Below are 27,795 nucleotides of genomic sequence, written 5' to 3'. Positions count from 1 at the left end.
ATGTTCCAGCCATAAAGGCTGAAAAAGGGGCACTGAGAGAAAGTGGAATAGAACATTATGTCCAATATTCCAATATATGGTTTAATGTTCTGCATTATACCCAATATTCCAATATGTGGTTTAATGTTCTGCATTTCTCATTAGTAGGTCACTTTGATACTAAAAGTATGATTGTATGATATCTGTACTGTCCCTGTGTATATCTGTGTGTGACTGTATTTAGAGATAAGCAGGGATATTATGACTTTGCAGTGTTTCACTGTTCTGCATGGCTGTGTCAGTAGCTATCTGTTCCGGATGGCCAGGTTGCCACTAATCAGAGTCTGATTCAGTGTAGTCCACGTGAGATGGGATGACCAACGCCATCTCCCGTCAGCCTGGAAGGATACTTAAACCCTAACTATTTCCTTGTCTATTTAGAGCAGCTGATGGATCTTTAGGTGAAATCATGCTTTCAATCATACTGAGTGCTTTTACAAAACTTTGCCAATTTGCCTACATTTTCATCAGAGGCAAAGAGCTGACCTGAGACCTGCTGGATGGGGTAAATCTGGTCATGATAGATTTGATATACAAACCATTCTTAGCTCCAGTCAAGGCCTCATTGTCTTCAGTGTACATGTAACAGCTGTGCTGCTACAACCTTGTTACTCTTTGATACAGTAGAATAAACCTATTAAGTGTACCAGTTAATTACTTACATCTACACGTGAGATGGGATGGGGGTCAGTAAATGTTGTTACACAGGTTGTACCACTGTACCTAATTAGGTAGGTACACTGTAACCTTTTTTTATTTCACTTTTTTTTTACTAGAGATGAAACTTGTTGCTATTGTGGATACATGTTTATTCACATAAAAATGTTTAATGCAATGATATGAGGCTTAGCACAGTAGTGAGTATTGCATCACATTGCACATTTCACATTTAACAAGTGCCATACTAGTGAGGTGTAGGTTATCATGATCGCCACACCTATGTCAGTGGCCATTAAGTATAAGTAAGTATATATACTCTTTTGATCCTGTGAGGCATTAAGTATAAGTAAGTATATATACTCTTTTGATCCCGTGAGGGAAATTTGGTCTCTGCATTTATCCCAATCTGTGTATTAGTGAAACACACACAGCGTACATACAGTGAGGTGAAGCACACACTAATCCCGTCGCAGTGAGCTGCCTGCATCAACAGCGGTGCTCGGGGACCAATGAGGGGTTAGGTGCCTTGCTCAAGGGCATTTCAGCCGTGCGGGGTTCGAACCGGCAACCCTCCGGTTACAGGTCCGAAGTGCTAACCAGTAGGCCACGGCTGCGCCACATTACAATCCACTCTCTCTCAAATTCAAACCACCCATGCAGGTGGAGTTGCATGGGAGGTTTGATTGTGAGAGAGAGTGGATTGTAATGGCCACTGACATGGGTGTGGCGATCATGATAACCCACACTTAAGTAGTCATTGAATAATGTGCATGTAAGAGCGCCCTCTGTTGACAAAATTAAAGAACTGCACTACTGGCCTACAAATGCACCAGTATTAGTACACTGGAGTATTACCTCACAGCACTATTGCATCACATATCATTCAGATTTTAGTTACAATGTAGTGAAGTCCCTGAGTAGTTTCTCTGTGGTGGTGAGTAGCTCATCTTTCTGTGTGTCCAGTCCATCAGCGGGTCACTGTGAGGTCACTTGATTACCTTTTCCAGTTGCAGGGCATCTTCCAGGTACACCTCACAGAACATGGACACCTGACACACACATGACATACACACATTCAAACTTGTGCACATTGTTATGGCCCAGCTCTTTGTGACTGCAAAATGATAAATAACTTTATTCATGTAACATAACAATACAGTAACATAACAAAAGCAGGGAAGAGTGTCTAGGGGTACATGTATGTGTGTTGGCAGAGCCAGAATCTGCTTTCTGTAATCCAGTTCCTCAACCAAACATTGCTTACGCTTGTAGAGCCGTTCCAGAGAACAAACATCATCATTGTCAGGTGCAGCTCAACTACTGCGACAACCCTGTGACAAAAACACTGTGTCATGCCCCGAATATCAAATATAAATGACCGTATACTCAAGTATCATGAGCAAAGTATCATAAAAGTAGCATGACTCTTAGTTACCCCCAAAAACTATGCCTTATGCTATTCAGTTGTAAATGCATACTCCGATCTTACTCAGAACTGCTGTCGTTTTGGTCCCAAACAAAAATGTAAATATCATCCACAAATAGGTTGTTGTTAGGCTGGAGTTTTCATTTAAATGTGCTGCTGCTCCACATGCAGTGTGCCCAAACCCAGGCTCTCCTTCCTTCCATGTGTTGCTCACTACCGTCGTCACTGAACAAATGTCCAGCATTATGCTACCCAAGCTGACAACCTACAGCTGAATCACTGCAGTACAGCCACTCATGGGTTAAATCAGTGGTTCTTAAACTTTTTGTCTGGCAACCCCCACAAAAAAACATGGGCCAAGTCTCATGACCCCCTTCTCTCTAACCGGCGGAATTTGTTTTTCGAAATGTTGAGATGGGCATTGGAAGCAGAGGCAGAAAATATCTTCTCTCATAGGTAAGCTATGTCAACTCATTTTGCAACCCCTCCAATATTTTTGGGGACCCCCTTGGGTCCCGACCCCCAGTTTAAGAACCACTGGGTTAAATGGTAGACAGTGGCTATGCAGCGGTGTGCACAGACTTTTGTATTGGGTAGGCTACTGAAATGCATTGGCAGGCCCGGAGTGGGTATTCGGGAGAATCGGGAGAATTCCCGGTTGGCCGCTTCACTTCTGGGCCGGTCGAGGGAAAAATATTGACATTTGTCACGTTAATCTATCTTCTCTTAAAATTGGCTACACGCGTTCGCATTCTATGCCTAACACCGCAGCCTCTGCATGGGTTGTTCTCCCCTCCCAAGAAGACTTAATTAGTTGGGTCCATATAGCTCGTCTTTTCTAAAATGTTTTCTCAGATACCAGCCGGGCCGGCCCTACCGTAATGATAAGCGTCAGGGAGGATGGATGGTAGAAAGAGGCCATGAGGGACTGAAAAGGCCAGGTAAATAAGATGAAAAGTATTGGAGGAAAATGCTGCCAAATATGCCAAGCTTCCAGATTTTTTTTTTTTTTTTAAAAAGAAGACAGACATAATAGTGGCAACTGGTAAAGAGAGATGATTATAGCAGCGTAATTATTGGGCTAATACTGGACGTTGTAGCATTGTCAACCTATTCGCAAGCAACATATTAAATTAATTAAAATATTAGCCTTTTTGTATCATCCAATATGGCGATTCATAGACTTTGCAAATATTATGTAAATATTGATAACAAAACTCAAGCTTGATCTGTGCATGCAGTAGCCTAGGCCGAAAACAAAAGTAACCTCTAAGCAGCAGATCAGCAGTCCTCAGCTGAAAATGATGAGCCCGAAATTAGCTATGACTAGGGACAAGTAGAAAGGTTAATAGAGTTAACAATATGATTTAAAGTTATTTTATGTAAGAAAGAACAGTAGGCTATGACAGATCAACCTATATACCTTGTTTGCTCAGAAGTGGGTGTAGTAAAGGAGAAAATCACCAAACAACAACATGATAGCTGACCCATGCAGAAAAAACATGTAAACAATACAGTAGTTCAATATGCCTCTTAGTGGAATTGTGGGATACATTTCAAATGCTTTATTTCTTCCTTCCTGTTTTTGTTAACTTATCAACCTATCCTTGTGAAATAGTGGGATATTGGTAGCCTATAATAAAAACTATACAGGATAGTAAGAGCTGAAATGTTGCCTTATTTATCAATTTTCCACCGCCACTAAAAAAGTGGGCCGGTCTTGGGCCTGAAACTCCCGGGCTGAAAAGTGGCCCCACTCCGGCCCTGTGCATTGGTGACCATTCTAGGCATCTATTATGCTAGCTATTATGAGCTATTGTCAGCTTGTGATCACAAAACATAAAAATGGCGATGGACAGACATTCAGATTTAAGAAAAGAGCCATTTTACTTGGTCAACACAAATCAAGCAAAAACCCAGGCGAAGCAAAAACATGGGGGTTAGAACGCATCTCTGTATAGTTTGATTGAGCTCTTTTCTGTACATATTACATGAAGATACTGAGGAGACCCTTTGTTGTTTTATCTGTAGGTCTACATCATTGCCTGTTATAAAAAAAAAACATGAGTTAGGAAAAAGGTTTTACATTTATTTCCCTCTAAAATGAAATTTGATGTTTTGCGAGATTGTTGATGCTTCATATTAGACATTTCTTGACACATTGGTATCCCATTTCCTCATGTAAAAGCTATTATGTTTTTGCTTCATTGTTTGTGTACTTTTGAGGTCATTCATATGTTCCTTTAGTAAGCCGACATTAGGTTAAATGTCAAGTAGCCTACAATTTTGTGCTAGGTTAAGATCAGTTTTACAGTGACCCCCTTTTTAACAAAACAAACGGTGACTCGAGTGTCACTGAAATGGAACCCTTTGGCATGTTTAAATGGGGAATTTCGAGAAGCGACCATGACATTGATGTATGGAAAATGTACAGTTCAGGTGGAAACTGAAACTTCTCTTCCATACAATACTCCATACAATATGTTTCCATATCCAAAACTTAGTCACAAAGCAAATGCAGATAATGTAGAAATGATTCAGATACAGATGATGATGATTGGGCACCTTCAGCCTTTAATGTTGATGCTTGCACATGAGGTTGGAATAAGATAGAAACAGCTGGCATTTAGAAATCCTTCTCATTGAATGAAAAACAGTTTCAGAAAAGCTGGTACAATAATATTATTTAAAGACTGCCAAACAATCAATGCCATATTGTACATACAGTAAACATACCATAGGCACTGCCGTTTATGTATGTTTTTCAGATTGCATGTTGTATTTCTAAAGGGGGTATGTGGTATTGTAGAATGACCAAAATGTTTAATGATGTGATGAAAAAATAATATGGGTAAGTGAGGTAAAACATAATGAACTTTAATAAATAGCACAATTAACACTTTCAGCATTGCACACTGGCCACTGAATACAACTTCCAAAACACTCAAACTCACTTTCAAAATCAGCAGTTGTTGATTTTGCTTGCGCTAACATTTGCTTTTTTTAATGTGATTAACAAAAGCATGTTAAAATTGGTGCCATTTCATTGGAAATGTTATTTTGGATCAAAGAAACTTTCCAAATGTGCCCCCTTCACGATATACTCGGTGGAAGGGTAGTAAGTTGGCTACCCTGTCAACAAATAAAATTCAATACCACTCCTACTGTTCAGTATGACTGATTTATATCCACAGATACTGTATGTTGCATGTGCAGGAATCTACAACTAACAACACTAATTCCCCAATACCTCAATCTTATTGTCAAAGACAATGTGAAATAGCCTTAAGCAGTAAGTTAGCTCGACTGTGTCTCCTCTGGCTCGGAAACTCTTCATAGCCACACCGTGGGGACCTTTCATCCCGGTCACAGCAACTAGGAGAACTGCCCAGTCTGACCTTAACTCTGGAACAACTTGTTTGAGCCAGGGCGCAGTCTCTTGTAGAAGAAGGCTGCCATACCAATGACAACAACACAAGCTGCAGCCAGAACGCCCACTGCAACTCCCAGACCCACAGAAGAGTTGGAACCATGTTTACTGCTGGTGAGCTCTGTCAGAGGAAGCAGATGAGATGACTGTTAAATCGCACAAATCTCACTAATTTGTGTATTGTAGTAACACAGTAATATAAACTAATAGTTGCTTTTCTGAGAGATCTTGAGATTGAGTTACAATAGTACACAGACAGTCATAACAGTAAGACAACCACTGACACACTGTTTACCTTCTTCTTTCGATGATACCACTGAAAAATGAAAAGAAGATAATGTCATTTAATTTGGATTGTATACATTATTGATCTGCAGTTCAATTATTAAGTATGATTGCCATTGAATAGGTAGTATCATGGTAAAGAAACATCATATATGAACCTAATAAAATTAGGCAATTATCCAAAGAGAACCTGTTTATTCATGCGTAGCACTATGAGTAATGATCTACTAACATATTTTACTGACAGATTCTTCCTTTACAAGTACACTAAGCACTTACTGGAGTCAGCTTTGGTTTTGATTGCTGGAGATGAGATGGTTGTGTAGTCAGTCACACCCTCCTGAAGGGTAGCTTGGGATAAAGTGTCTCTTTTCCTCTTGCCTGATCCAGGACAGCTCTGTGGTTTGAGAGACTAGCATGAGTACTGCTGATCACAGCTGCTCAGTAAGTGGGCATTTTTGGGCAGGCTTTTTTGCCTTTATGTGATTAGGGCAGTTGGGAGTGAGAGATGGGGGAAATGACCACCAGCCGGTATTGAACCAGGATCTCTGTGGTCATTTGGGCCAGTATGTGGTCGGTGGGTTGCCGCTTCCAGCACAACACCAAACCTGTTCTCGGGTTTACCTTGAATTGGCCGCAGGTGCTCTGCTCACAGAGTCGTGTGATGCAGTGGAGATAGTAGGTGGAGATGGTCTGGTTCTGCTGCTCTATGAAACGAAAGGCAGGGAAGTAGAACCTGGCATACTGGTTGTCTCCATTTTCCACCATTGTGGTCATCTGGTCTCTGGAGCAACTTTAAAAGTCAAACAAAATAAACCAATTTACCTTTTAGTGAAGTTTGTCTGTTTTTTGTCATCTTATGATATGAAAAAGAAATCTGCGTGACATCTTCATATCCACACGGCATTCAATTGATACTTACACTGAAACAAAGAGGTTAAAAAAGGTGGAGTTTGTAGGCTGGGGAGAAATTGACGCATAGCATCGATCCAGGAGCACATGGTACCTATTGAGAAAGGGGCATTATTAATAATACAGCTGACTCCAGCATCAGTGAAATGAAAGCAAAGCTGGGAAGAAGGGAGTCTTACTGGGAGGTCAAATTGGTGGCCTTGACTTGGACATAAATATCTGTCCTCAGTTCAATTCCCGCATTTGGGATAACAAGTCGTTTGGTATAGTTTACATCCTGGAAAAAAAATTCAACCAGTTGTTTCAGTGACAAGGTCATATACAGTGCAGTTATAATGCAATGCTCACATGCCATCAGCAGTATGCTGCTGCTTCTCTGGGTTAAGCTCTATTCTATATTTCTTACACTGAATAGCTCCAGGTTCAAGGTGCTGATGAAACTGCCATTGTTATCCTTCACAGCAATGGATGATGATGACCTGGGATAAGTGAAAAATTACCCTTTAATTTTCTAGTAAAATTCACATTCCAAAAAGCTTTAGCAGGAGAGTGTGACAACAATAAAGAACAAAACGATAATAGTGGGAAGCATGCATTGGCTCTCTCTTCATTTTGAAATGCAAAATCTAACATGTGGTGGTATGTTACATAGATATCTTGAATCATAGTAGTGAAAACACAGCTTACACGTCAATCTTGGTATTGTTGATGAAGTACTCCAAAGGATAGGCACAAGAGTAAAAATACTTCAGCTCAGCATTGTAGGTTACCGTGCCGGTGGTGACATCGTGTGACCGGACCCCACCGCTAACGTTGACCGTCTGAATGTTGGAGAAGTCTGAAAAGACTCCCGTGCCTGCGGTGCTGGTGGTCTTAGAGGAATATCAAACAAAAATTGAAACTTCGAATTGTTTTATGAAACAGTAATATGATGGGTTGCCTATCGGGCCATGTATAAAAGTATTCCATCATGTTGTATACAATTCTAAGGCACTGAATTAAGAATTATTTATAGATTTATATATTTAAAGAACGTGTTTCATAATTCTATGTAATTCTGAAAGCAAAAACATGGGATCACATCACTTTTTTTGTCAGTATAGTATATCTCAGTTTGGGATGTGTCCAACATAGATGTCTGTTTTAAATCTCTTACCCTGAAGATGCTTCCACAGGCCGTGGTGGAGTTGATGGGGAAGGTGAATCTTACGACAGGAGGAGTGACACTCTCATCCAGGGTGCCTTGGCATGAGGGGTCGTAATTAATGTGGTTGAGAATGAGTAGGGACTCGTTGTACCCCGTGTAGGCCACAGGGCAAGCCAGGATAGACAGGCTGATGTACGTTGTGCCACAGTCCACTGAAATGTCGGTGTATTCTGGCAAAGGGGGAGAGATGGAAAGCATTGAGTACAAAAATGCATTTCAGAGTACCAAGTCCAAAACGTAATGTTATAATCCATCTGAAAGACCTGATCTTAGTAAGAAAATGGAGTGGATTTGCCATGTTTTCACTTAATTACATTCAATAATTTTTCACTTCTGAGAAATTCAACAGTATTATTGGCTATGTCGTTTTTACATAGTTATGCAAATAAAACTATCTGTTGATGTTGATTTTGTGGAAACATAACTATACCTGGACGTCTGTAATGTGCACCACACCCAGATTTTGTTAACTGGCTACTGCTGCTGCTGATCATCAAAACGAAGAGGCAAAGGAAAAGGGGGTCCATTTTTCTTTCTCTCACTGAACTTGGATCTAAATAGAAAACATAAAGACAAATCAGTTGAGAAGGTCCTGAATGGTGGCCAAGTAGCCAAGCTGCTCTGCCGTCCTGTGTGGGGTCACTTTAGGGAAGTCCAAAAACCTCCAACCGGTACGCACCTCGTTTGTGACACTCCATTCTGACCACAGGTTTATCCTCAGATTTTTGGATGTATGGGCAACTTATGAGGTGCTTTTAAAGGGTATGCCCTGGGTTACTATTGGACAATATTAAGGTCAGGGTGCTTTGGTGTGTCCTCCCTTACGCCATTGTATAGGATATTCCTTTTGTGAACTTGGTGCCATGGACATTGCCTTAAGGCAGAGACTGAAACCTGAACACACTTTCTTCAAACACAACATAGAGACAAAGAGCCTTGTTTCTTTGTGCCTTGTGTGCTGTGCTAGCGTTTTTGTGATAGATAGGCTAGTTTATCATCCCACAATAACTCGGAGGTTTTATGATGACCCACAGGTGATCCTGGGAACCGCTGGGATGCAGGGATTAATCATCACCATTCAATGAGAATGAAAATGGACCCAATGTATTATTGGCCAATGTAATATTTGGACCTCAATAAAGACAACTATTGTGCTGTGATTTGAACCCAGCTAATTATTTAAGTTGGCAATCTGACATCCTTAACAAAGGTCCTGCAAAAAACACTTTTTCAAAGTATATAGACACATCAAAAGGTTACATTGTCCTCTCAAATCTACCATAGACAAAAATATTTATTTTTAAATACTGTATATTTATATATTTGTGGTTCATTTTAAATGGTTTGTAGATATATACCCACACAGATATACCATATTTATAGCCTAGAAATCTAGACGCACCCTAGCGTCAGCAAATTACATTTTCTGCCAGGGCTAGTCTAGCAACTCTCCGTTGGCTTGTGAGCTCGACAAATTAAACTTCTTCCAGGCCAATCAAATCGTGTATAGAGTCGTTAGGCAGGCTTAACATAATGATTGATGGCAGAGTTGCAACGGTTTGGCTTGAATTCCCTGCTACTTGAAAACAAATAAGATAATGTTGCTGTTGGTGAACAGTGTGAAACGAGTTAAGCTTTTATTGAGTTGGCAAAAGTTTGAACTAGCCAACTAGCTCCGCTGGTGGGAAACGCATGGGACTCATAGCGCTGTCCTATTGCGTGCAAAGGGAATTTGAAAGACATCCGATTATCCCGCCCCTCGGACTGAACACTGCGAACGGTGAGTGCCCATACCCTTGACTGTGGTTGCAAGTGTGCCAAAAGAATGTCTAGTGAGTATCATGGAGGATCAGAGATATCTCTGTTGAGATAACACAGAATCCCTCCACTAATGACCTGGAAGCATTTGTTTGCCTTTCTCTTGGGGCGAAACCAAGGAAAACAGTGGCCGCTCAGGCACACAGGGATGAATGGAGGTCTTGGATCTCGCTGGGCCTTCCTTTTGAGCGCTGATAAGAGGGTTAGTCCCCCAGGAGGATGCCCTCCATTCCATTCTGCTGGCAGCTTGGTGTGTTAGGTACAGTAAACATCCAACTGGTTTCTCTTTTGGCACAAACATTACATTTCAGTTTTCAGTCTGCTCTTTGGAGAGTGGGGGGGGGGGGGGGGCAGTATCAGCATTTACCTGCATTTTTTCTAAACATTTTTATATTATCTCATTATAACACCCACTTCTCTGTGGTTGATACCTTGAGGAATGTAACTTTTACCAGCCTCTCTTAGTGAGGGTCAGGACCACCAATATAGGAGGGGGTCGTGAAATGATTTGTCTGAATTAAAGAAATGTTTATAAAGGTTTTTAGACCAACATGTTTAACAACTGGGCTATACAGTAGCCCTAGATGTAGGTTTACAATTCACAGTGTTTCCATTATAATGTTCCTTTGAAAGTGGATGCTCTGTTTACGCAAACTCAAATCTCTACCGGTACCTCTTGCAATGATGCTGTATGTCAGCTTACCACTGACAGAACACTCTGCAGTCTTGCTACAGGAGCGCCAGTTATACATTGGATAAGTGCTAGTTATACTTTGGAAAATAATGAATTATATTGTCAGCAGCTGCCATTGACATGAATGCCTTTGGTATTGACATAATCTACCTATGAGAGAAGACATTTTCTGCCTCTGCTTCCAATGTCTATCTCGCAACATTTTCCAAATTGCAACCAGATTTTGCCAGTTGGAGAGAAAGGGGTTGCAAGACTTGGTTTTTAGGGGGTTACCAGACAAAAAGTTTAAGAACCACTGTCTTAGGGTACTGGGAGGATGTCCTAATAATATCTGATACTGTAATGTTTACATAAAAAGGGGGGAAAAAAGAATACAGGGAATGATCGTGTGTTTGCCTTAACCACACCAAACACAAGGCAGCCTAGGTTGCTAAAACAGGAGTATGGCATTTTGGGTAATAAATGGTGTCCTGTTTGTTGGTGTGGCCCACTGCAGGAGCTCTGTTATTTAAGTCAACTGTGTCATCCTTCAGCTGTCTTTGTTGGTCCGCACTCTCAGGTTCCAGGGAAGAATGGAGAGTGGACAGCCATGTGGTATCAAAATGAGTCTCTCCACCCTGCAGAAGAGACCCTCGTGCACTTCGTGGAAATAAACATTCCAGGCCCAGGCATTGTCCTTACACGCACATGCACACACACACACCCACACACACACACCCACACACACACACACACACACACACACACACACACACACACACACACACATGTTTGAAAACAACGGTTGACACAGATACAGCAGCAAGACTATAAGTCACTGTTCTTGGCTCTCTGACCTCCCCTGAGAATTGAAGATTACACGCTTTTAAGGGTCACCGAGACATGTGTTCATTTTCATGCATTCAAGCTGTCACTGATATACTTTTCTAATATTTCATGTTGTGGAATTTATCTATATTGTTTACTTGCCTCAAGCATTAAAATTGGTAGAAATAATTGGTTAAAACATCTTTATTCCAATCATTTTATTGTAAAAAAAATGTAATGCACAGGAAATAATATGTAAGAATGCGAAGGTAGGCATGTTGATCGTGTGTGTGTGTGTGTGTGTGTGTGTGTGTGTGCGCGCGCACGTGTGTTTTGGGTGTGCCTTCTCCTCTATACATTAGAATGTGTATAAACCTATAAAATTAATTTGGTACTTTGAAAATAAGCAGCTTTAGACTACAATGTGTAGATGCATTTTATACAATAAAAACAACATTGTGATAAAATAGCATAGTATAGCATACGGCTAAGAATAAGCTTAAAAATAATTGGCCTGTTTGTTTTCATATATACAGCCAATTATGAGTTAGTGGAAGTCAAAAAATAACATTAGACATTTAAAGTACTATATTGGAAAATAAAATAAAAGAAATACTTCAACACTTCCCATAATGTTAGATACAAACTACTGAGATATATAAGGAAACTAGCTCTTTAAGCAGTAAATGAGGCAGATCTAAAATAATTAGTTCTGAGAAAATTGATCACAGTTCTATGGTGACTAATCCATGAAAAGCGAGAACTACTTAAATCACTGTAGAGTACGTGGTAACCACTACACCATCTACCAAATGTGCTTCCTGTGCCCTGCAACAGACAAATGAATAGCTGAGGTATTGAATTAGAAATACATTGTACCCATTGGAATGAGTTAGCCCACCTTACAAATGTGTGCAATACAATACAAATATATCGATTTCATGGATTTAAGCAAAACCAAAAGTATAACAAATATACTGTAACAAGGTTATTAGAAGCTGTGTTTCTATGTTTACATCCATATTCCAATACAAAACAATCCTACCTTTATACATATTATTTATTTATCATTATTCTATAAATAAAATATATTTAATAAAACAGATTATAGTTGTGGTACATATAGGGGTCTGTGTAGATTCCCTTGGGAGAGGAGTGGGAGCGGGTTCGGTACTGAGATGCTCAGTTGAAGGCAGGGTTGCGGGTGCCGGACAGTGCAGCGGGCGGAGGCTTCCTGCCTTTGAGCAGCGTGAGGGACAGAATGAAGAAGCAGGCGCTCATGACAGCCAGGATGACGATGCCCGAGATCAGAGCGCTGGTCACCGAGTCGGGCCGCAGCAGAGGGCTGTTTAACTGGGCTGTCACACAGTGAAGCACAAACACAGTCACATTGCAGTCACAAAAATGCAAATGAACAGTTTTGAAAATGCATTTTCTATAACATACTGATTTTTGACATATATAAAATGTATCATAGATATCCTGTTCTGATATATGATGAATTACATCCTGAGCATAGTGATGAAATTCGTAAAATTTCATCAATTTCATACTGCTCAGATGCGCCTGATGTCTTTCTACAGTATCGTCATGAACCTGCTATAATCATCCCTGAGGTTTCTGGAGTATGAACCTTTAAAGTCTTCATAGACAGAGTCAATAATTACTGCATGTCATTGATCCTTAAGGTTACAAATGAGATGTGTGAATGGATTGTGTATGGTGTATGTGTATAGGTTTATAGCACTGTTCGGGAAGCTTCATGATAGAGGAAAAAAGACTAAATATTTCACATTTCATATCAAATTTAGGTGCAAAGAGTCAAAGAGCAGGTCTTACCAAGCTGAGAGTTGTTCATTGGAGTTTCCTCTGTAAAGTAAGAACAGCATAGGCTATTACACACTATAGTTTACATAACTACTAAAAAGTTTATTCATTTCACATTGCTATAGCAGTAAAAGCAGAGACTTTCTAATGAGGAGACACAGCACTCAAAAAATCCTTCATAGAAATGCATGGGGTTAGTTTGTAACACCAATATGGCAGTTGTCTACACATACCCCACCCGGCAAAACGTCGACATGTGAATACATGGAGCCAATCATGTGTTGTGTTGTGAATACATTGTGCCAATCATGTGTTGTGATTTCGCCGCTGGAGCAAGATTGGTGTCATGAAGCCTTGCGCACGTGCATTTCTGCCAAAATAGATGCTCGATAAGTGCCCAAAAAGCGTTGCAATATGGCTGCCGAGTGGAGGAACTTGCCTATAAGGACTTTGATAAAAGCTCATATGAATCATGTTAAGCATGTGGGAAGTTCATAGTAATCCTGAAGTGTAACATACCACTCCGAGTGATGATGGGTCCAGCTGTTATGACTGCATTCCCAGAGGCTGCATTAGATTCACCTTGTTCAGAGACATCTCGCCTCTTTTTCCTACCGCAGATCTGGCTCAGGAGAATATGATGTATTCAGTGTTAATAATCTCAGTGAAATCCCTTCAAGATGGCAGCAGTTTTTTTCCTAATATGAAGGAGTGCTGCTTTCAGCTGCTAAACATTACCGGCATGAGCATCGGGCAGTCATCGGCACGACACAGCTTGGTGACACAGTGCAGGAAAACTGTTGACATTTTCTGGTTCTTGTGTTTGACAAAACGGAAGACCTCGAACGAGAAGCGCCCCATCTGACTCTTGCCGTTCTCAAACACAGTTGTCTGTGGGTCTTTGTCACAGCTGTCTCCCAAGCAAAAGACACACAAAGAAATCCAGATATGATGGACATTCAAAACACACACACAGAGAAAGAGACATTGGAAGAACAAACAGAAGCTCATTGTCCAAAGATGGTCCAAGAGATTTCAGACAGATCTTTTCAAATGATGCGGAATTACCCAAAGAACAGGTCATAGCGCAAGTCATCATTAGGGTTCCCAGAGGGAGTTGTGTAACAGTAATCCATCAGAACATTCCATCTGTGGGAGGAAGCCACAGGTTTGGGTCATTAAAACAGGAGTACTTGAATGGGGATCATCCACCACAAAGCTAACAGTTTCTCCACTATTACCCTGCACTGGCGCCTCGGTTCACTAACAAGGCCACTATTGAGTTCTTCATGATTTTCTCCATGCCCATTAAACTGAGGATTTGTTTTTTACTATCACCATGTGCATGTGGTAAATGTTAATTTTCTGAGCATCTTGATTTTGTCTGCCTTGTAGCAGCTTTGAGAAGTTTTGTGCTTGCCATATACTTCCATATTCCAATATCTGCAGACATCTCATCTTAAAACCTAAATTATTAGTGAATTTAGGATTAGACTACTGTTTGAAAATCATGTTTTTTTACCTTCTGTCTAAATTGGTTGCCCTTACAGCGGCAAACACGCGTGTCTTTAAAGTAAGGCCTGCCATGGGTATGGCCAGCTGCTGCACATAGGACGAGTCCTAGAAAGGTAACATTCACAGGTTATAAGCAAGCATCGCTATGCTTGACTTCTTCCCTCACAAGTGCATTTGATACTGTTATGTTTATGGTAGAGGACTATTTCTGTAAACAGTTCTATTTCAATCATCCAAAAGCAAAGTTGAAGCCAGTGAATTATAAATACAGGAAGAAAATTGTGTCAGAGATTTACATTGTCACTTGTTAGAGTAATATGCAACATTATAAACATATAAACCATGCAACAAGAGGATGGTTCAGAGACAAAAGAGAAAGCAGGATGATGAAAACTCAGGCCTTAAACTTAGCCAGAGAGTGACAGGTTAACTTTCTCCTCCCCCCTGAGATAATAATATGGGATAACCCTTAAAGGAGTAAAGGAGGAATGTTGGGAAATTAACATTCTAAAGAATATCTGGGTTCATTGAATTCAACATAGAATTTTAGAACCTTCAATTGTTGCGGAACTTAGAATGTTCAAAAACCTACACCTTTAAGGGCTGTGTAGATGTTCTGTCCGAGTTTATTAGAGTGACTTCTTACTATCTTTACTTACATTGTAGAGGAGTAAACTCAAAGTGCTGACAAAAGTACCATTGCTGTCCTTCACTGATATCGCTGCAGCTGACCTTCAGAAAGAAGAACCATCAAACATTATAATAATCATCATTCATCATTCTATGTTGTATCATACAATCCTATGCATCATTTTATACATGACATGACTGTTGGACACTTACAAGACCATTACCTAGTGTTTTGTTTAAAAGGCTATTGATTTCTCATATTTTACCTGTTGTTAGTAGATGAGAATATAACACAGTTAGACATGCATTCTTTAGATAATTGGTTGCAATTTCAGGTCATTTCAGCACTCAGCATAGAGAGCTACTCACGAGGCCAGCTGTGTGTTGTTCACCAGATACTCCAGAGGGTAGCTGCAGCTGAACTTGTACAGCAGCCCTGGTAAATAGCTGATGATAGTCGGTGGGTCAGGTGTGTCGATGTACCCTGAAATATTGCCAATCTGCACCAGGGACAGGTTCCCATAAGCATTCGCTCCCTGAGCTGAGGAGACCTACAAGGACACAGAACGAGAGAGACATCATCCATGAATGGCCACCTAATCGAAGCTCCAGCATTCCTCGATAACATCATCCTCATCCCTTACCATTGAGCTAATGTGCCTGCGCCCTACTAATCCCTTTATCACCGCATCACCACTGTGTCCAACCCCATCATCCAACCCAAACAGATACAATTCCCTCTCTTTCTCTCTCAGTAAAAGAAACAGCACAAATCCCCACATCCTGAAAAGAGCTTAAAAGGCACACTGTTTGGTTTCCCCAGTCCAATCCCGACATCAGTAGAACTTTACAAAGTCTTCCACTCTTCGTGACTATAGTTGCTTCTCTGGGGGAAAGCTAAGCGATGTTCTGTCCAACATGAGCTGAGATAATTCAGAGGTCATCAAGGGCATTTGAATGCCCCCCCCCCACAGCTTGAAAAAAGCCTCCTACCACCAAAGAGTTGCCACAGGACTCCAGCGTACTAAGACTGATGCTGAAGAGCACCACCGTTGGGAAGGTGTTGTTGTTGATGAAGCCTCGGCAGTGGGCATCGCCATGGCGACCGTTCAGCGCCAGGTCCGTGTCGGTGTAGCCCGAGAAGAGCACGGGGCAGAAATTGATCTTCAGCGTGATTGTCTGCACGCCGCAGTACACGCTTATGTCTCGCTCGGCTGCAGAGGGCAGAGAAAAGCGTGTCTTTGCGAAAATAGTTTTGTGGTAGTTTCCACTGTGTCTCAACACCTCTTAGAATAGATTTAGAAAGCAAAAGCTGTTTTACCTGGGAAACGACTGTGGAAGTTGGCATCACAGTTGAAACCATTGAACTGTGCTGTGACTGAAAGTGCCTTACTTATGAGCAAAAGACTCAAACATATTCGTTCCATTTCAGCACCTGATGGAAATAGTGTTGACAAGGCATTATGAATGACTCTTGAGGAATGTATTACCAGATTTAACTGTGATAAAGAAACTAACCTCTTTCGACACTTCATAAATATCATAAGCTATTCAAAGATGCACAGTGTGCTGTAAATTGTATTAAATAATGTTCTGCTAGTAGCATATGAAATAATTCTTAATAATTGTAATAATGTTAATAAAAGTATTCATACAAGTGGAATTAAAAACGTTTAAAAATACTGGAAGGCCTTCACAAGTAAGACTCTTCAAAATAAGACTAATGCAATCTAATCCCTCATATTATAATTGTCAGCAGCACCTCTGCATTACGGTGCTTGGGCTCCTCTGTCTTACCGCTGGCCTAGGTCCTTAGGTCCTCCATTTGAGACTCACCCGGTTCCCTGGTAGCCAACGAATCAGCGGTACTCCATGTGCTCCGGACTGCTGCATGTGATCAACTGGAGAGAGCCGCATCTCCGCGAGACACCCAGAAACATAGGTCCGATCTGCGCAGAAAAAAATTAAACATAAGAGATTCATTATTTGAACACGTCAACAAAAAAGGGCTGTCCAGGGGAACATGGGAAAGTCCATCAATTCCTGAATGTGTTATACAAATCCTTTCACGGGCCCCGAAACATGAGCAGGTTTTGAAGTTTCCCACTCATATCCTTTCTGCTTGATCTGCCTCTGTCAGCGCGCACAAACGGCTCGACGCCGCATGAGGTCCACGCTGAGGGAATTATCTTTTCATCGGTTTCTGGAGTGAGCCCGCTCGCTGACTGAGGTGGCCTTTCTCTCTGCCTGCCAGCCCAAGCACAGAGCCAAACCGCCGTGCCCAGGATCGTCTGGCCGCTGCCACTGGCCACTTTGTGTCCTACCGCTCCGTCAGCACGTCCACGCTCTGGCCTCCCATGGCTGAGGCCGCCAGCCTTCCACCTGTCCTGCCACTGATCTCTCAATTTTGACTCCTGGTCTATCAGGCCACAGGAAGAGGAGGCATAAACAGCACTCTTCACCTTCTTATGGGATTACCGCCACCAAAAATCATATGTATGGGAAAGTCTGGTATAAGGAACACGGATGACAGACTAGTTAAAGCTTCTGACATATCCCCAGCTCGCAGCCTTTGTTATTCAAATAAAATGTATATTCCTATTACAATTCTCCACAGTCATTGTGTTTAATGATAATCTGCATAAAGTTCTACCTGAGGCCTATAACATTTATGCTTCCATAGTATCTTAAAACACTCTAGTCCGCATCCGTTGTGCTATAGACATAAAGAGTGCTTTCAATTTGTTGGTAGAGATATCTCAAACAGTTTATGCTTGACATAAATCATAACTTTTGGTTTTGGATTTTGGTTTGATTTTCCTAATCCAGCCTTACCTTTAGGAGGCAACGCTGACAATCATATCCAGTGTTGATGAAAGGGCAGATCCACTGCATCCTTGTCCACTGTTCATGGTAAGTGTGAGTGGAAGTTACGAATCCAGACCAGACAGATGTTGATATAAAAGTAATGTCGCCTACAACTATTTAGAGGTCAGTGTTAAGTCAGTGTTATCTCTGTGCAGTCCGTTCTCCGAGCACAATTTTTGACCCGAGCACAGCTGAAGGACTATTTCTCTGTGCTTCTAACCAGAAATCATTGTAAACAGTGCTGTGGTATCCGCTAATATATCCTGTCTTGGAGATTAGTCAGGTGTGCTGGATTGTGCACTACACAGAGAGAGAGGAGAGGAAAAGAAAAGGGCTCAAATTCTATGGCTTTATTCGAATGAATACTGAAAACAAAACTGTTGGTGGCATATAGTGTGGCAATTCAGAGATACAGATATGCATCTCAGCCTGTAGGACTCCAGCAGATGTCATTCATTCATTTTTCACAGTTCCATTTCTCCATATGCCAAGCAAAGTGTGTACCAGTGTACCACCTGATAGCCATTGTGTGAAACTGTAACTGCTGTGAATGAAGTGCAGCAAACATTCTCAATTGGCCAAATTATTTGGTGGGTCACTTATTTGGTTTCACCAAGCTGGCACATTATAAAACTGTCTGCTTTGCCAAAAAGCACTGTTGGCCAAGGAGACTATATTGAGAATAACAATATTATATTACTCTGACCAGTGTTTTAAACAACCATAGCATCTGTTCTGACCCACATCAGATGTGAACACTCTTCTTTGTCTTCTGTGAAATCAATATATAGTATAAGAACACCCATTTTTTTAGCAGGGTACAAGTAATTGCTTTCTTTTGCTGGATGAAAGGACATACCCTTTGACTATTGTTGAGTTAAATGTCATCACTTGGCATGTGTACAAAATCATTCTCAATACATTAGCCTCTAGGTCCCAAAAGACTTCATAATTCAGCAATCGCCTTTATTGGTAGTAGGACAGTTAATTCTCCCTGTGAGAAAAATACTCAAGAATGGAAATGAACTAGATGTCAGATTATTCATTATGGTTGGATAAACTTTATTCGCTTGTCATTACAGCATACTTAAAATATGTGATTGAATGTTAAATATTACTGTAAAGTTATGAAACCCCACAGTTAAATAATGAAGACCATTACTAACGTTAAAAGGCCAAAATAATGAAAACTAAATTCTGAGTATACAAACAGAGGTTGAAGTGAAATAAAAGAATGCATGTCTGGAAAATAAATCCAATAAATAAGTTTAATATATAAAAAACAAGGTAGCCCTCCAAAATATGAACAAAAATCAGGTTTGGCTATTGAAACATAAAGTATGAAAAGAAAAACTTTAGGTCTGTGTGCGGTCCTAAGTGAATTCATTAGAGGAATTTGTGAATGGGCCCAAATTATCCCAACTCAGCCCGTTACAAACAGGCAAGAGAGGGAGCTGATGAGTGATGCAGGGGAGCGCTGGGGGCACAAGGGCCCATCTCTCCTCCCCATCTCAATGGCTCCTGACAGACATGGAAGAGGGCCTCTTTTGGAGGACAAGCGCTGTCCATCACTGTGGCGGCCATGCTTATGTCACGCACGACCAGCGTGACTCTCTGTCTGTCAAATCACTGTCACTGTCAAATCACATATCACATTTGTGTGGCCTCAAGATGAAACTTAAAAAAAAAAAAGAGACAAGAATAACACAGATAGATGCACACATCCACAGAAAGCACCAAACGTCACACACACACAAAAAAAGACACCACATCCTCCTTGAGGAAGGGATCATGTAGCTATTAGCACTGTATGGGAAATGAACTTGAGCTGCACCTATGCTATGAGGATCCTTTTACACATCCCTCCCTTCTCATGACCCACTTGGCTGACATTTGGAGATCACCATCATCATGTTGGCATATTTTGGAGATATTTTGGAGACTGGAGATTTCCTATTGCAGTATAGCCTACTAGCCTAGTATTTATGTGTGTAGGCCACCCTACATTAGCCCCTTTGTTTAAATTGATTTATATAATTTCTCATAAATAATTTCACCACACACCATATAAACCTACACCTGCTGTCTCAGTGACTCATTTCAAATGTCAATAAGGTTATTACTGTAAGTCTTTTTAGAAGTATTTTTTATTTGTATTGTTGTATTGTTGTTTTTTAAGGTAATTATTGATCGGTTAGTTGATTGATTGATTGATTGATAATGAAATTTATTCATCATTTACGCATTCTTCTTCAGAATTGAAAGCCATTTTAATAGCTCAGCAAAACATCTATACCGGTATAGAAATATAATCTATAAAAAGTCAGATTATGAAATAGAAAGCCCCAATTAATGGTTATATCCCATATTGTGTCAGATTCCGCGTTTGGGAGAGTGGGAAGAAGTGTACAGATGGCAATGAACACCATTGTCTTGTGAGAGAAGAGCCTTTGTGGTCCTGGGCAGACAGGAGGCCCAAGTCCAGGTCCCAGCCGGGAGGGGGATGCCGTATTGTTTATGTGTGAAATACAAACCATGACTTATTCAGATCGGAAAAGAACACACCATTTTATAGTGATTGCCACATCAAGGGATCAGCCGAGGTGGATGGCCTGAAGGCTAAAGCATGTAATGATGTTACTCAAAGTAAGAAATCCAAAATAGAATCGTGTGTTCAAAGTAAAAATGAATTCACATGTATTATGTCAGAAATCAATGAGAAAATCAGATGTACACGTCATTTCAGTCTGAATGTCAATCCAAATAATAATCAGTCAGTTGAAATTTAAATATTGCATACCTTTTCGTTCTGTCATGTACGTACATGTTTTACATTATTTAAAGGCATTTTGAGTGATTTATGTAGAGTTGTGAGGCACTATTTTCTCATCAGTAACACTAATAACAGTGTACTGTCCCCTAGTGGGGACCTTTTCTAGGGTAATGAGGTGATTCAACTACTGCATACAGGGCTTTGGGCGGGAGATATGTCCTCACTCAAGAAAGCCTTGTCTGTGAACTTCTCAGACCTGAAGCATTGTGCTTTAAAGATAACGTTAGTGATGTTCTTCTTTGAAGAAAAATAAACATTCGCTGACTTTTTTTTTTTATTATACAGATTGACAAATAGGCACCTGAATGAGGGATAAACATCAAGCCATCAACTTTATGTTTTTTTTTTATCATTGTGCTTCAGCTTCTCAGCATAGTATACCAAAGGGAACAAAAGGATGATGTTTTAATCAACAACAATTCGTTGAAACAGTCGTATAGCCTCAAAATGATTAAATTCAGCAGTCAGTCAGTCATTATGTCATGATGCCACAATTTCAGCTGGAACCGGAATTTAAAGCTTAAATAAGGAAATTAGTAGAAACTGTAGCCATTGTTGTGTTGTATGTAAATGGGAAATGGGAATGTTGGAATGTTAGAAAATCACGGTCACAATCTTGGTTAGGTAGAGTGACACGTGTTCTAGAACAGAGGTTTTCAATCTTTCCGGGTCTAAGGTACTCGAAAGATCAAACCAAAACGACAAGGCACATTGATCGTTACTGATTCTGAAGTACCACACACATTATTATAGGCTATAACAGGGGTGTTCATTTAATTAGCCTGTATAAAAGCATACGAGTTCCTCAAAATTCCATGACACATTTCACTTCACTCTGCCTCACAGCACACCAGCTGACAACCGCTGTTCTAAAGCAGACATTTGTACAGTGGGCAGCCACTAGAGGGAGAAAAGACCAACCCCATCATCTCATAGCTTTCACCATTCCACTCCCCTAAAAGAGGAATCACTCATAGGGTCTCACTATGATTACATAGTCTTTGACAAAACCCTTTTTCACAGTGTGAATTCTTATATAAAGTATAACTGTAATGTGTCAAAAGTAGTGTCTCCAATGAATTTAGCCCTATGATTTTCCTAAAACTAATCTGCCAATAAATCTGAACAACAACAACACGTTACGTTATACACATTCAAAGCGCTTCACATGGAAGGAGGGGGGACCTCACTAACCACCACCAATGTGTAGCATCCACTTGGGTGATACACGGCAGCCATTATGCGCCAGAACGCTCAACACACACCAGCTTGGTGGAAGTCACAACTCTCTACCTACTGTAGCAGGTATCAGACACACTCCTTCATAGTGCAAGAAGAGAAAGAAGAGTTTCTCAGATAAGTTTCTGAGGGAAAATATTACTGTGAACTAAACCAGCAGTATTCAATTCACCACAGTAGAAAAAAGTGAAATCATAAGTAATGACTTCTTGCCGTTGCCAGGCCAACATTCCAAGAGTTCATTGCGGTCTGAAACCAATCTGATTTAAATTTGGGTTGAGATGTTGATCAGCAATAATCAACATCTCAACCCACAATGAATGAAGAACGTTAACTGCAGCAGGAAGACTTTATGCCCTCCCTAAATGCCCTTGTATTTCCTGACCCCTGCAGGCAATACATCTGCTTCATCCACATCTAAGTCTGTGAGTCCATCAGTCCAACACAATGCAAAGTACACTAGCAACATGCAATGCTCACTTCACCAGGAAACGAGCAATCACAGCTAAATCCTCCGCAGGGTATCAGGTTCTTGGTGAAGTTGGGAACACTCTAGATAACCAAATGGGTAAGTCACTTCACACAGCTGGTGTGAAACTACAATGTAACTATACCAGTTACATTGTAGATGGCTGAAATTGCTCTGCATTCACAAGATAGAAATTAAATAAAATGTAGTTTGTGCTTATAGAGTGATTATGATAGAGAGTTGTTTTGCTGTCCTTGACTGGAGATCCATTTGTATGCAGTTTCCTGCTCACGACACGTATTATGTCCAGGGGTGGAGGTGGTAAAATAAGAAGTGGGTAAAACTGAATTCTGTGATCATGGTAGGACTGCGCCATGTGGTATCGGATTTTTTAAAAAGGCATACAGAACATGTTTGATGATGGTGGTTATTATCCAATGTTTATAACAATATCAATGTGGCACTGTATGGTCCTCTGCTGGACAACCCAGCAATGGTTCACTTCTTGGATGATTTTTGTTTAATCTAGTGATGTAATCCCAAACCGTGTGGGCTGTGCAGGTGTGTCGTGTGATAAAATCCATATTAGAGTTGTTGTTTTTTTGGTCCTTTACAATCATTAACAATTTGCCCGGAATTGTAGGCTATCAAAACACATTTTTGAAATCACCTCTGAACATGCGGTTTTGCACATTCGTCCATCTTTCTTGATCCCATTTAAATTGGTCAAGGAATGGTACACATGGGGAATACACAGCAAGATAGTTATATGACTTTAACAAAAACTGATCTAATGAACTTAATTGAAGTAATCAGGAGGGAACGGGCATTTCAGGTTGTATATTTTTCTAAAAGTTCTAAGATAGCTATTGTGCTATTTGCATTTTTTGCTTTTGTGCTCTCTTAAAACAGAACCCGTCAAAACAGGTGAAGGGCCATATTGTAACACACACACAAGCACGCGCACACACATACACCCACACTTGAAACCTGAAAGATGTGGAATGATGTTCTGTAATATTGTCATAATAATAATTATGTTTTCAAATGCTCAATGGACAATGGATGAACAATCAACCCTCAATTAGGGTACATGAAGTTTTCACAATATTCTCAAATGTATTAAACTACTTTTGAATCTTTTTAAAAGTTTTAAAGTACTTCAGTTGCTACAGTGACACGCTTCATTTCACTCCATTTTATAAAGTGTCAAGATAACTTATCGGGCAAACTTATGACATCTGCACTATGATGATTATTGATTCATGATTAATTTCAGGAAGGCTGTCAGCTGGTGAGGGCTCTCTGAATCTACACTCTTTATACAGCCACACTGTTGGAATCTGCGGACCATAGAAATCAGTGAGGTCTGAGATCCGAGCTTGACAGTGCTGAGTTTTATGCCAAAGAACATGAACAGCAATGGCACCAGTCTTGCAGGTGTATTGTGTTCAGAGAACTAAAGTGTGTGTGATCCTCACAGACGCCCCTGCAGGAACAGCTCAGCCCAAAAGAGCCCACGAACACACTGGAGAACATATACGCTAAGGCCATGGCAGTCCAGCTCACCAGCTATGACTGGGAGCTCTTTAGTGCCATGCATGAAGTGGAAACCATAAGGGAACTACAGAGGCACGAGGAGGGGATGGAAGGGGAAGAGTTCACTGAGATCTATGAACTATGATCTACCAACTCCATATCCTGCTCACACCAGTTTATAGGTATATGTATCATGTTGCCCATGTACAGTACTAATATGCTTAATATGCCAAATCATACCTGACAATATATGATTTCAAATTAGAACATTTAACATGTTTAACTTTTGACTGTTCTGAACTGCTATTTACAGCTCTTAACATCATGTGTCAAGGGCTGGCTGATGGCATTTTGGAATTCCATAGCTTCTACGACATCTTGTCATATTCACACCTTATGACATTTTGGAGTTCCTCAGCTCTCTCTTCTCCTTCCTTTTCTACCACATCCATCCAACTAGAGCTGCTCTATTATGTGTTGGGGAGATAAAAAATTCCCCAACTGCAAACTTGGAGCGCTTCATAAGTTGCTAGGTGGCCACAGAGCTCTGTCTGTGTGCAGAGCTCTCCAAGAGAGCTTGGCTGATGAGGAACTTCATCAAGGTAGCCACAATATGAGTTTGACAGTGCAGACACCATCATGCCCCGTCAGGACTAATGTTATTGGCTGCAGGGCTAGTGAGATAATGGTTTTCGTGTGTGACAACAGGTGAAGGAACAACTTTAATAAGATGGAATGACGAGTACAGTCACAGTTTGTTTTAGAGATCCATAATGAAACTTCTAATACTGTCACTTGCAGTTCACAGGTTAGAGCTTACTTTGTGAAATGGTTCAAAATGTGTGCTTAGCTTACATGGCAGAAGATACATGATCATCCTTCTGGTTGAAAAATCCCAAAAATAAAAATGTTCTCACCCCCACAATTGAAATGGAGATGGTGTTATAGGGGTTTAATGCTTCTTTTTTATGCCAATCTCAGGCCGTGTCCCTGGGTAAAAAAAATTCCCTTATGTGTGCCCTTATAAAGGTTTAGCTGAGTTGTGCATGTTTGGAGAAGTGTTATCCATGATCAGCATCCATGATGACCAAGTGGTCCATTTTGGGATGGGGTGAAAATTTCAACCACAAAGAAACACCATACCCACAGTGGAGAAAAGCCATAGAAATGTATTAGTTTTGGGTGTTTCTCAGACAATGGGACCTGGTGATCTTCTCAAAGTAAATAGTAACACTAAAACAAGGGGCTATTAAGATTTTTGGAGGAAAAGATCAGGCAGTCTGCCGAGAGACTTGTCTAAAGGCGGCATTGGACCGTTAAACCACACAATGATCCAAAACATAGAGCCAAACAAGGCAAGAAATGGTTAACAGAGAACAATATCAACATTTTAGAGTGGCCCAGCCAGAGTCCAGACCTCAACCTGTCAAAAAAGTGAACACATGGCCAGAGTGATGGCGAATAATCGCTCCTGCCTCAAAACCCGGATTGCTGTTAAACAGGTGCAGTCTAGAATCATTGTGGACACATGGAGAGGCTTGGTAGGTATAAGAACCATTTTGAGGGCTATGAATGGAAATAAAGATGCTTCCACTGATTATTTTGAAATGGTATGAATAATTGTGGACATGCCATTTTTCATAAAAAGTTAAAGGAACCATATGTAAGATTGTGGCCAAGACCGGTACTGCAATCACTTTCAAATTACTGTAGAGCGGTGTATCCCCTCCCCCTCCCCCCTGACGAGGTTGCCAACCCCGATGCTGAAACACTACTGACTTTGTGATTAGTAGATAGGTGGAGGGTGGCGCATCAGGCCAAAACATAACATGACATGACAAAACACAACATCAACATCAGTTGAGGGCTGCAACTTCACTTTTTAAATGACAATATCCTGGCCGGACTACTGTTGTCAGTGATATAAGTATTTGAAATGAACATGATTTCTTAATGTCTAGTGACATATCAGGGCCATTTAATGATTAATTGAAATACATTTCTTACATACGGTTCCTTTAAAAAAAGATGAAAACGCTTTTTTTGATTCCATGTTTCTTCCACATTGTCAACCTTTTGGCATGTGGCAGTGTCATTTTCAGTCAGAACAAACATATTGGTCAAGAGAAAATCAACATTAAATCAATATTTGCCAGGGGTATGAACAATTTTGTTCCTAACTGTAAATGTTATATTGTTATCAAACTTGTTATTTTCATAATTAAATATATTTTCCATTAGTCATAGACATTAGACATATTTATTCAGAATAAAATCATGTTTTTGGTAAATACTTATTTATTTATTTTGTTTGTGTCCCTTGGTTTGACTTACACCCACATCAAACTCACACATCACGCTTGTTTTTTACATTCTTTTACATTGTTTATTTGTTGTTTTTTCATTACTATGAGGGGGTCTGTCAAGCTTAGGCACCCCGCCATACAAATTGGACAGGAATAACTGGTTTTCATCACAGTTTTAACACTATCATTGCTAAGCAAATTACATTTCTGATTGAAGGTATGTAAGTTAAGTCAATAACTTGACCATTATTGGATAACTAAAGCCATGAAATGTATCACCCTGTCACATACCTCCCCGTCACATTTATTATATTTCAATCAATTCTATTTCAATGTGGAAAAAAAATGTATACCTGATGTGGGCAAATATGATTTGTTGGAGGGTGATCACATCTTTAATGCTGTGGATAAATTGAAAAGAAGTTTACTTTTGATGAAAATGTTAATAGTGGAAAAGGCACCCGTTTGAATGACCCGAATACTATTGAGTAATAACTATAGTTATGTTACAACTATATACCACTAGATGTCGCCCTTTTCCAAGTTTACCCATGTTAAAAGGTCTTCCGCAATTCCAATGCAGCATAGTTTTAGTCAAATTCAATAGACTAAATTATTCCCTGTGATCTTCTAGCTGTTTGTTCTCTGTGAGCACGAATGTTTGAGGTGTTCCTTGGCTCTGTAAAGGGGAAACAAATAGTAGCCTGAGTCAGCAGAGTAAATCGATATTAGAGGGGAAAGAAAGGGAGGGAAGTGTGTAATTTGATTGGCTGTTCAGCTCAAATATCAACAACCTGTCACCATAATCACAGACTGTGGCATTTAACTTCAATTTGTTGAATTTTAAAATAAGTAGGCCACTCTACAGCTAACTGATTTGCATAAGATTATTTAGGCCTAACATTTTTTGTGTTAGAGTTTTGACAATCCGACAGGCTAAATTACAGTGTTTAGAGTAGGCTAATATCTTGAATTGACCGTCAGAAACCTTTGAGGAGTCCTAAACTTAAACCTTAGACACTTTTAGTTTAGGAGTCCAGGGCTAAATAGTTTGGTCGACGCAGCCTAACCTTTGTGACTATCTACAGAGATATATTGCAACCAACTATCAACAAGACCAATGGCATGAACCATACATTTAACTTTATCAGGCTACAAAGCATGAGCTGTGATGTGAACATCCCCTACCATGTCGGTCAACTGCTTGTGAACCACACTTTCTGACAGGTGTAGCCTATTGTTTTGCAAAAACAATCAGCTTAAACTTTTTGATCATGAGATTTAGGCTATA

At 40.3% G+C, this 27,795-nt stretch overlaps 2 protein-coding genes across 3 annotated transcripts; both read right to left on the bottom strand.

Moving 5' to 3' along the window:
* Window positions 1-4,664: 4,664 nt before the first annotated feature.
* On the bottom strand, window positions 4,665-8,670 carry LOC121709220 (zona pellucida-like domain-containing protein 1). The gene is made up of 11 exons (XM_042092428.1): window positions 8,639-8,670; window positions 8,390-8,512; window positions 7,909-8,129; window positions 7,440-7,624; window positions 7,159-7,231; window positions 6,932-7,029; window positions 6,763-6,846; window positions 6,465-6,633; window positions 6,120-6,237; window positions 5,851-5,871; window positions 4,665-5,676 (listed from the first exon to the last, which is right to left on the bottom strand). Exons 1-11 carry the CDS (start codon window positions 8,655-8,657, stop codon window positions 5,525-5,527), a joined length of 1,263 nt encoding a protein of 420 aa, XP_041948362.1. The 5' UTR covers window positions 8,658-8,670; the 3' UTR covers window positions 4,665-5,524.
* A 3,738-nt stretch (window positions 8,671-12,408) lies between these two features.
* zpld1a (zona pellucida-like domain containing 1a) lies at window positions 12,409-17,138 on the bottom strand. 2 transcript variants are annotated; one of them, XM_042092842.1, is made up of 11 exons: window positions 17,087-17,138; window positions 16,572-16,685; window positions 16,244-16,464; window positions 15,620-15,801; window positions 15,280-15,352; window positions 14,628-14,725; window positions 14,174-14,254; window positions 13,844-14,015; window positions 13,625-13,727; window positions 13,118-13,147; window positions 12,409-12,636 (listed from the first exon to the last, which is right to left on the bottom strand). In XM_042092842.1, the coding sequence occupies exons 2-11, from the start codon at window positions 16,675-16,677 to the stop codon at window positions 12,461-12,463; spliced, it is 1,242 nt and encodes a 413-aa protein (XP_041948776.1). In that variant the 5' UTR covers window positions 16,678-16,685; window positions 17,087-17,138; the 3' UTR covers window positions 12,409-12,460. The 2 variants fall into 2 exon arrangements, with proteins under 2 accessions (XP_041948776.1, XP_041948778.1); XM_042092844.1 differs by having other exon boundaries at window positions 17,048-17,131.
* Between the last annotated feature and the right edge of the window lie 10,657 nt (window positions 17,139-27,795).

The sequence above is a fragment of the Alosa sapidissima genome, chromosome 5 (genome assembly GCF_018492685.1).
Source record: "Alosa sapidissima isolate fAloSap1 chromosome 5, fAloSap1.pri, whole genome shotgun sequence".
In the NCBI taxonomy this organism is placed as follows: Eukaryota; Metazoa; Chordata; class Actinopteri; order Clupeiformes; family Clupeidae; genus Alosa; species Alosa sapidissima.
This window is presented reverse-complemented; position numbering and strand designations above follow the sequence as displayed.

Bases quoted from the DNA above. Each gene is read 5' to 3' on its own strand.
- LOC121709220 (XM_042092428.1), bottom strand. The intron at 6,634-6,762 runs GTAAGTATCAAT...TGACTTTTAAAG, and splicing joins TTTAACCTCTTTGTTTCAGT to TTGCTCCAGAGACCAGATGA. The intron at 5,872-6,119 runs GTAAGTGCTTAG...TTCATTTTTCAG, and splicing joins CAAAACCAAAGCTGACTCCA to TGGTATCATCGAAAGAAGAA.
- zpld1a (XM_042092842.1), bottom strand. From the start codon at position 16,677: ATGGAACGAATATGTTTGAGTCTTTTGCTCATAAGTAAGGCACTTTCA. The intron at 14,255-14,627 runs GTAAAAAAACAT...TTCCTCCCACAG, and splicing joins GCAACCAATTTAGACAGAAG to ATGGAATGTTCTGATGGATT. The intron at 14,016-14,173 runs GTAATTCCGCAT...CTTGGGAGACAG, and splicing joins CGCTATGACCTGTTCTTTGG to CTGTGACAAAGACCCACAGA.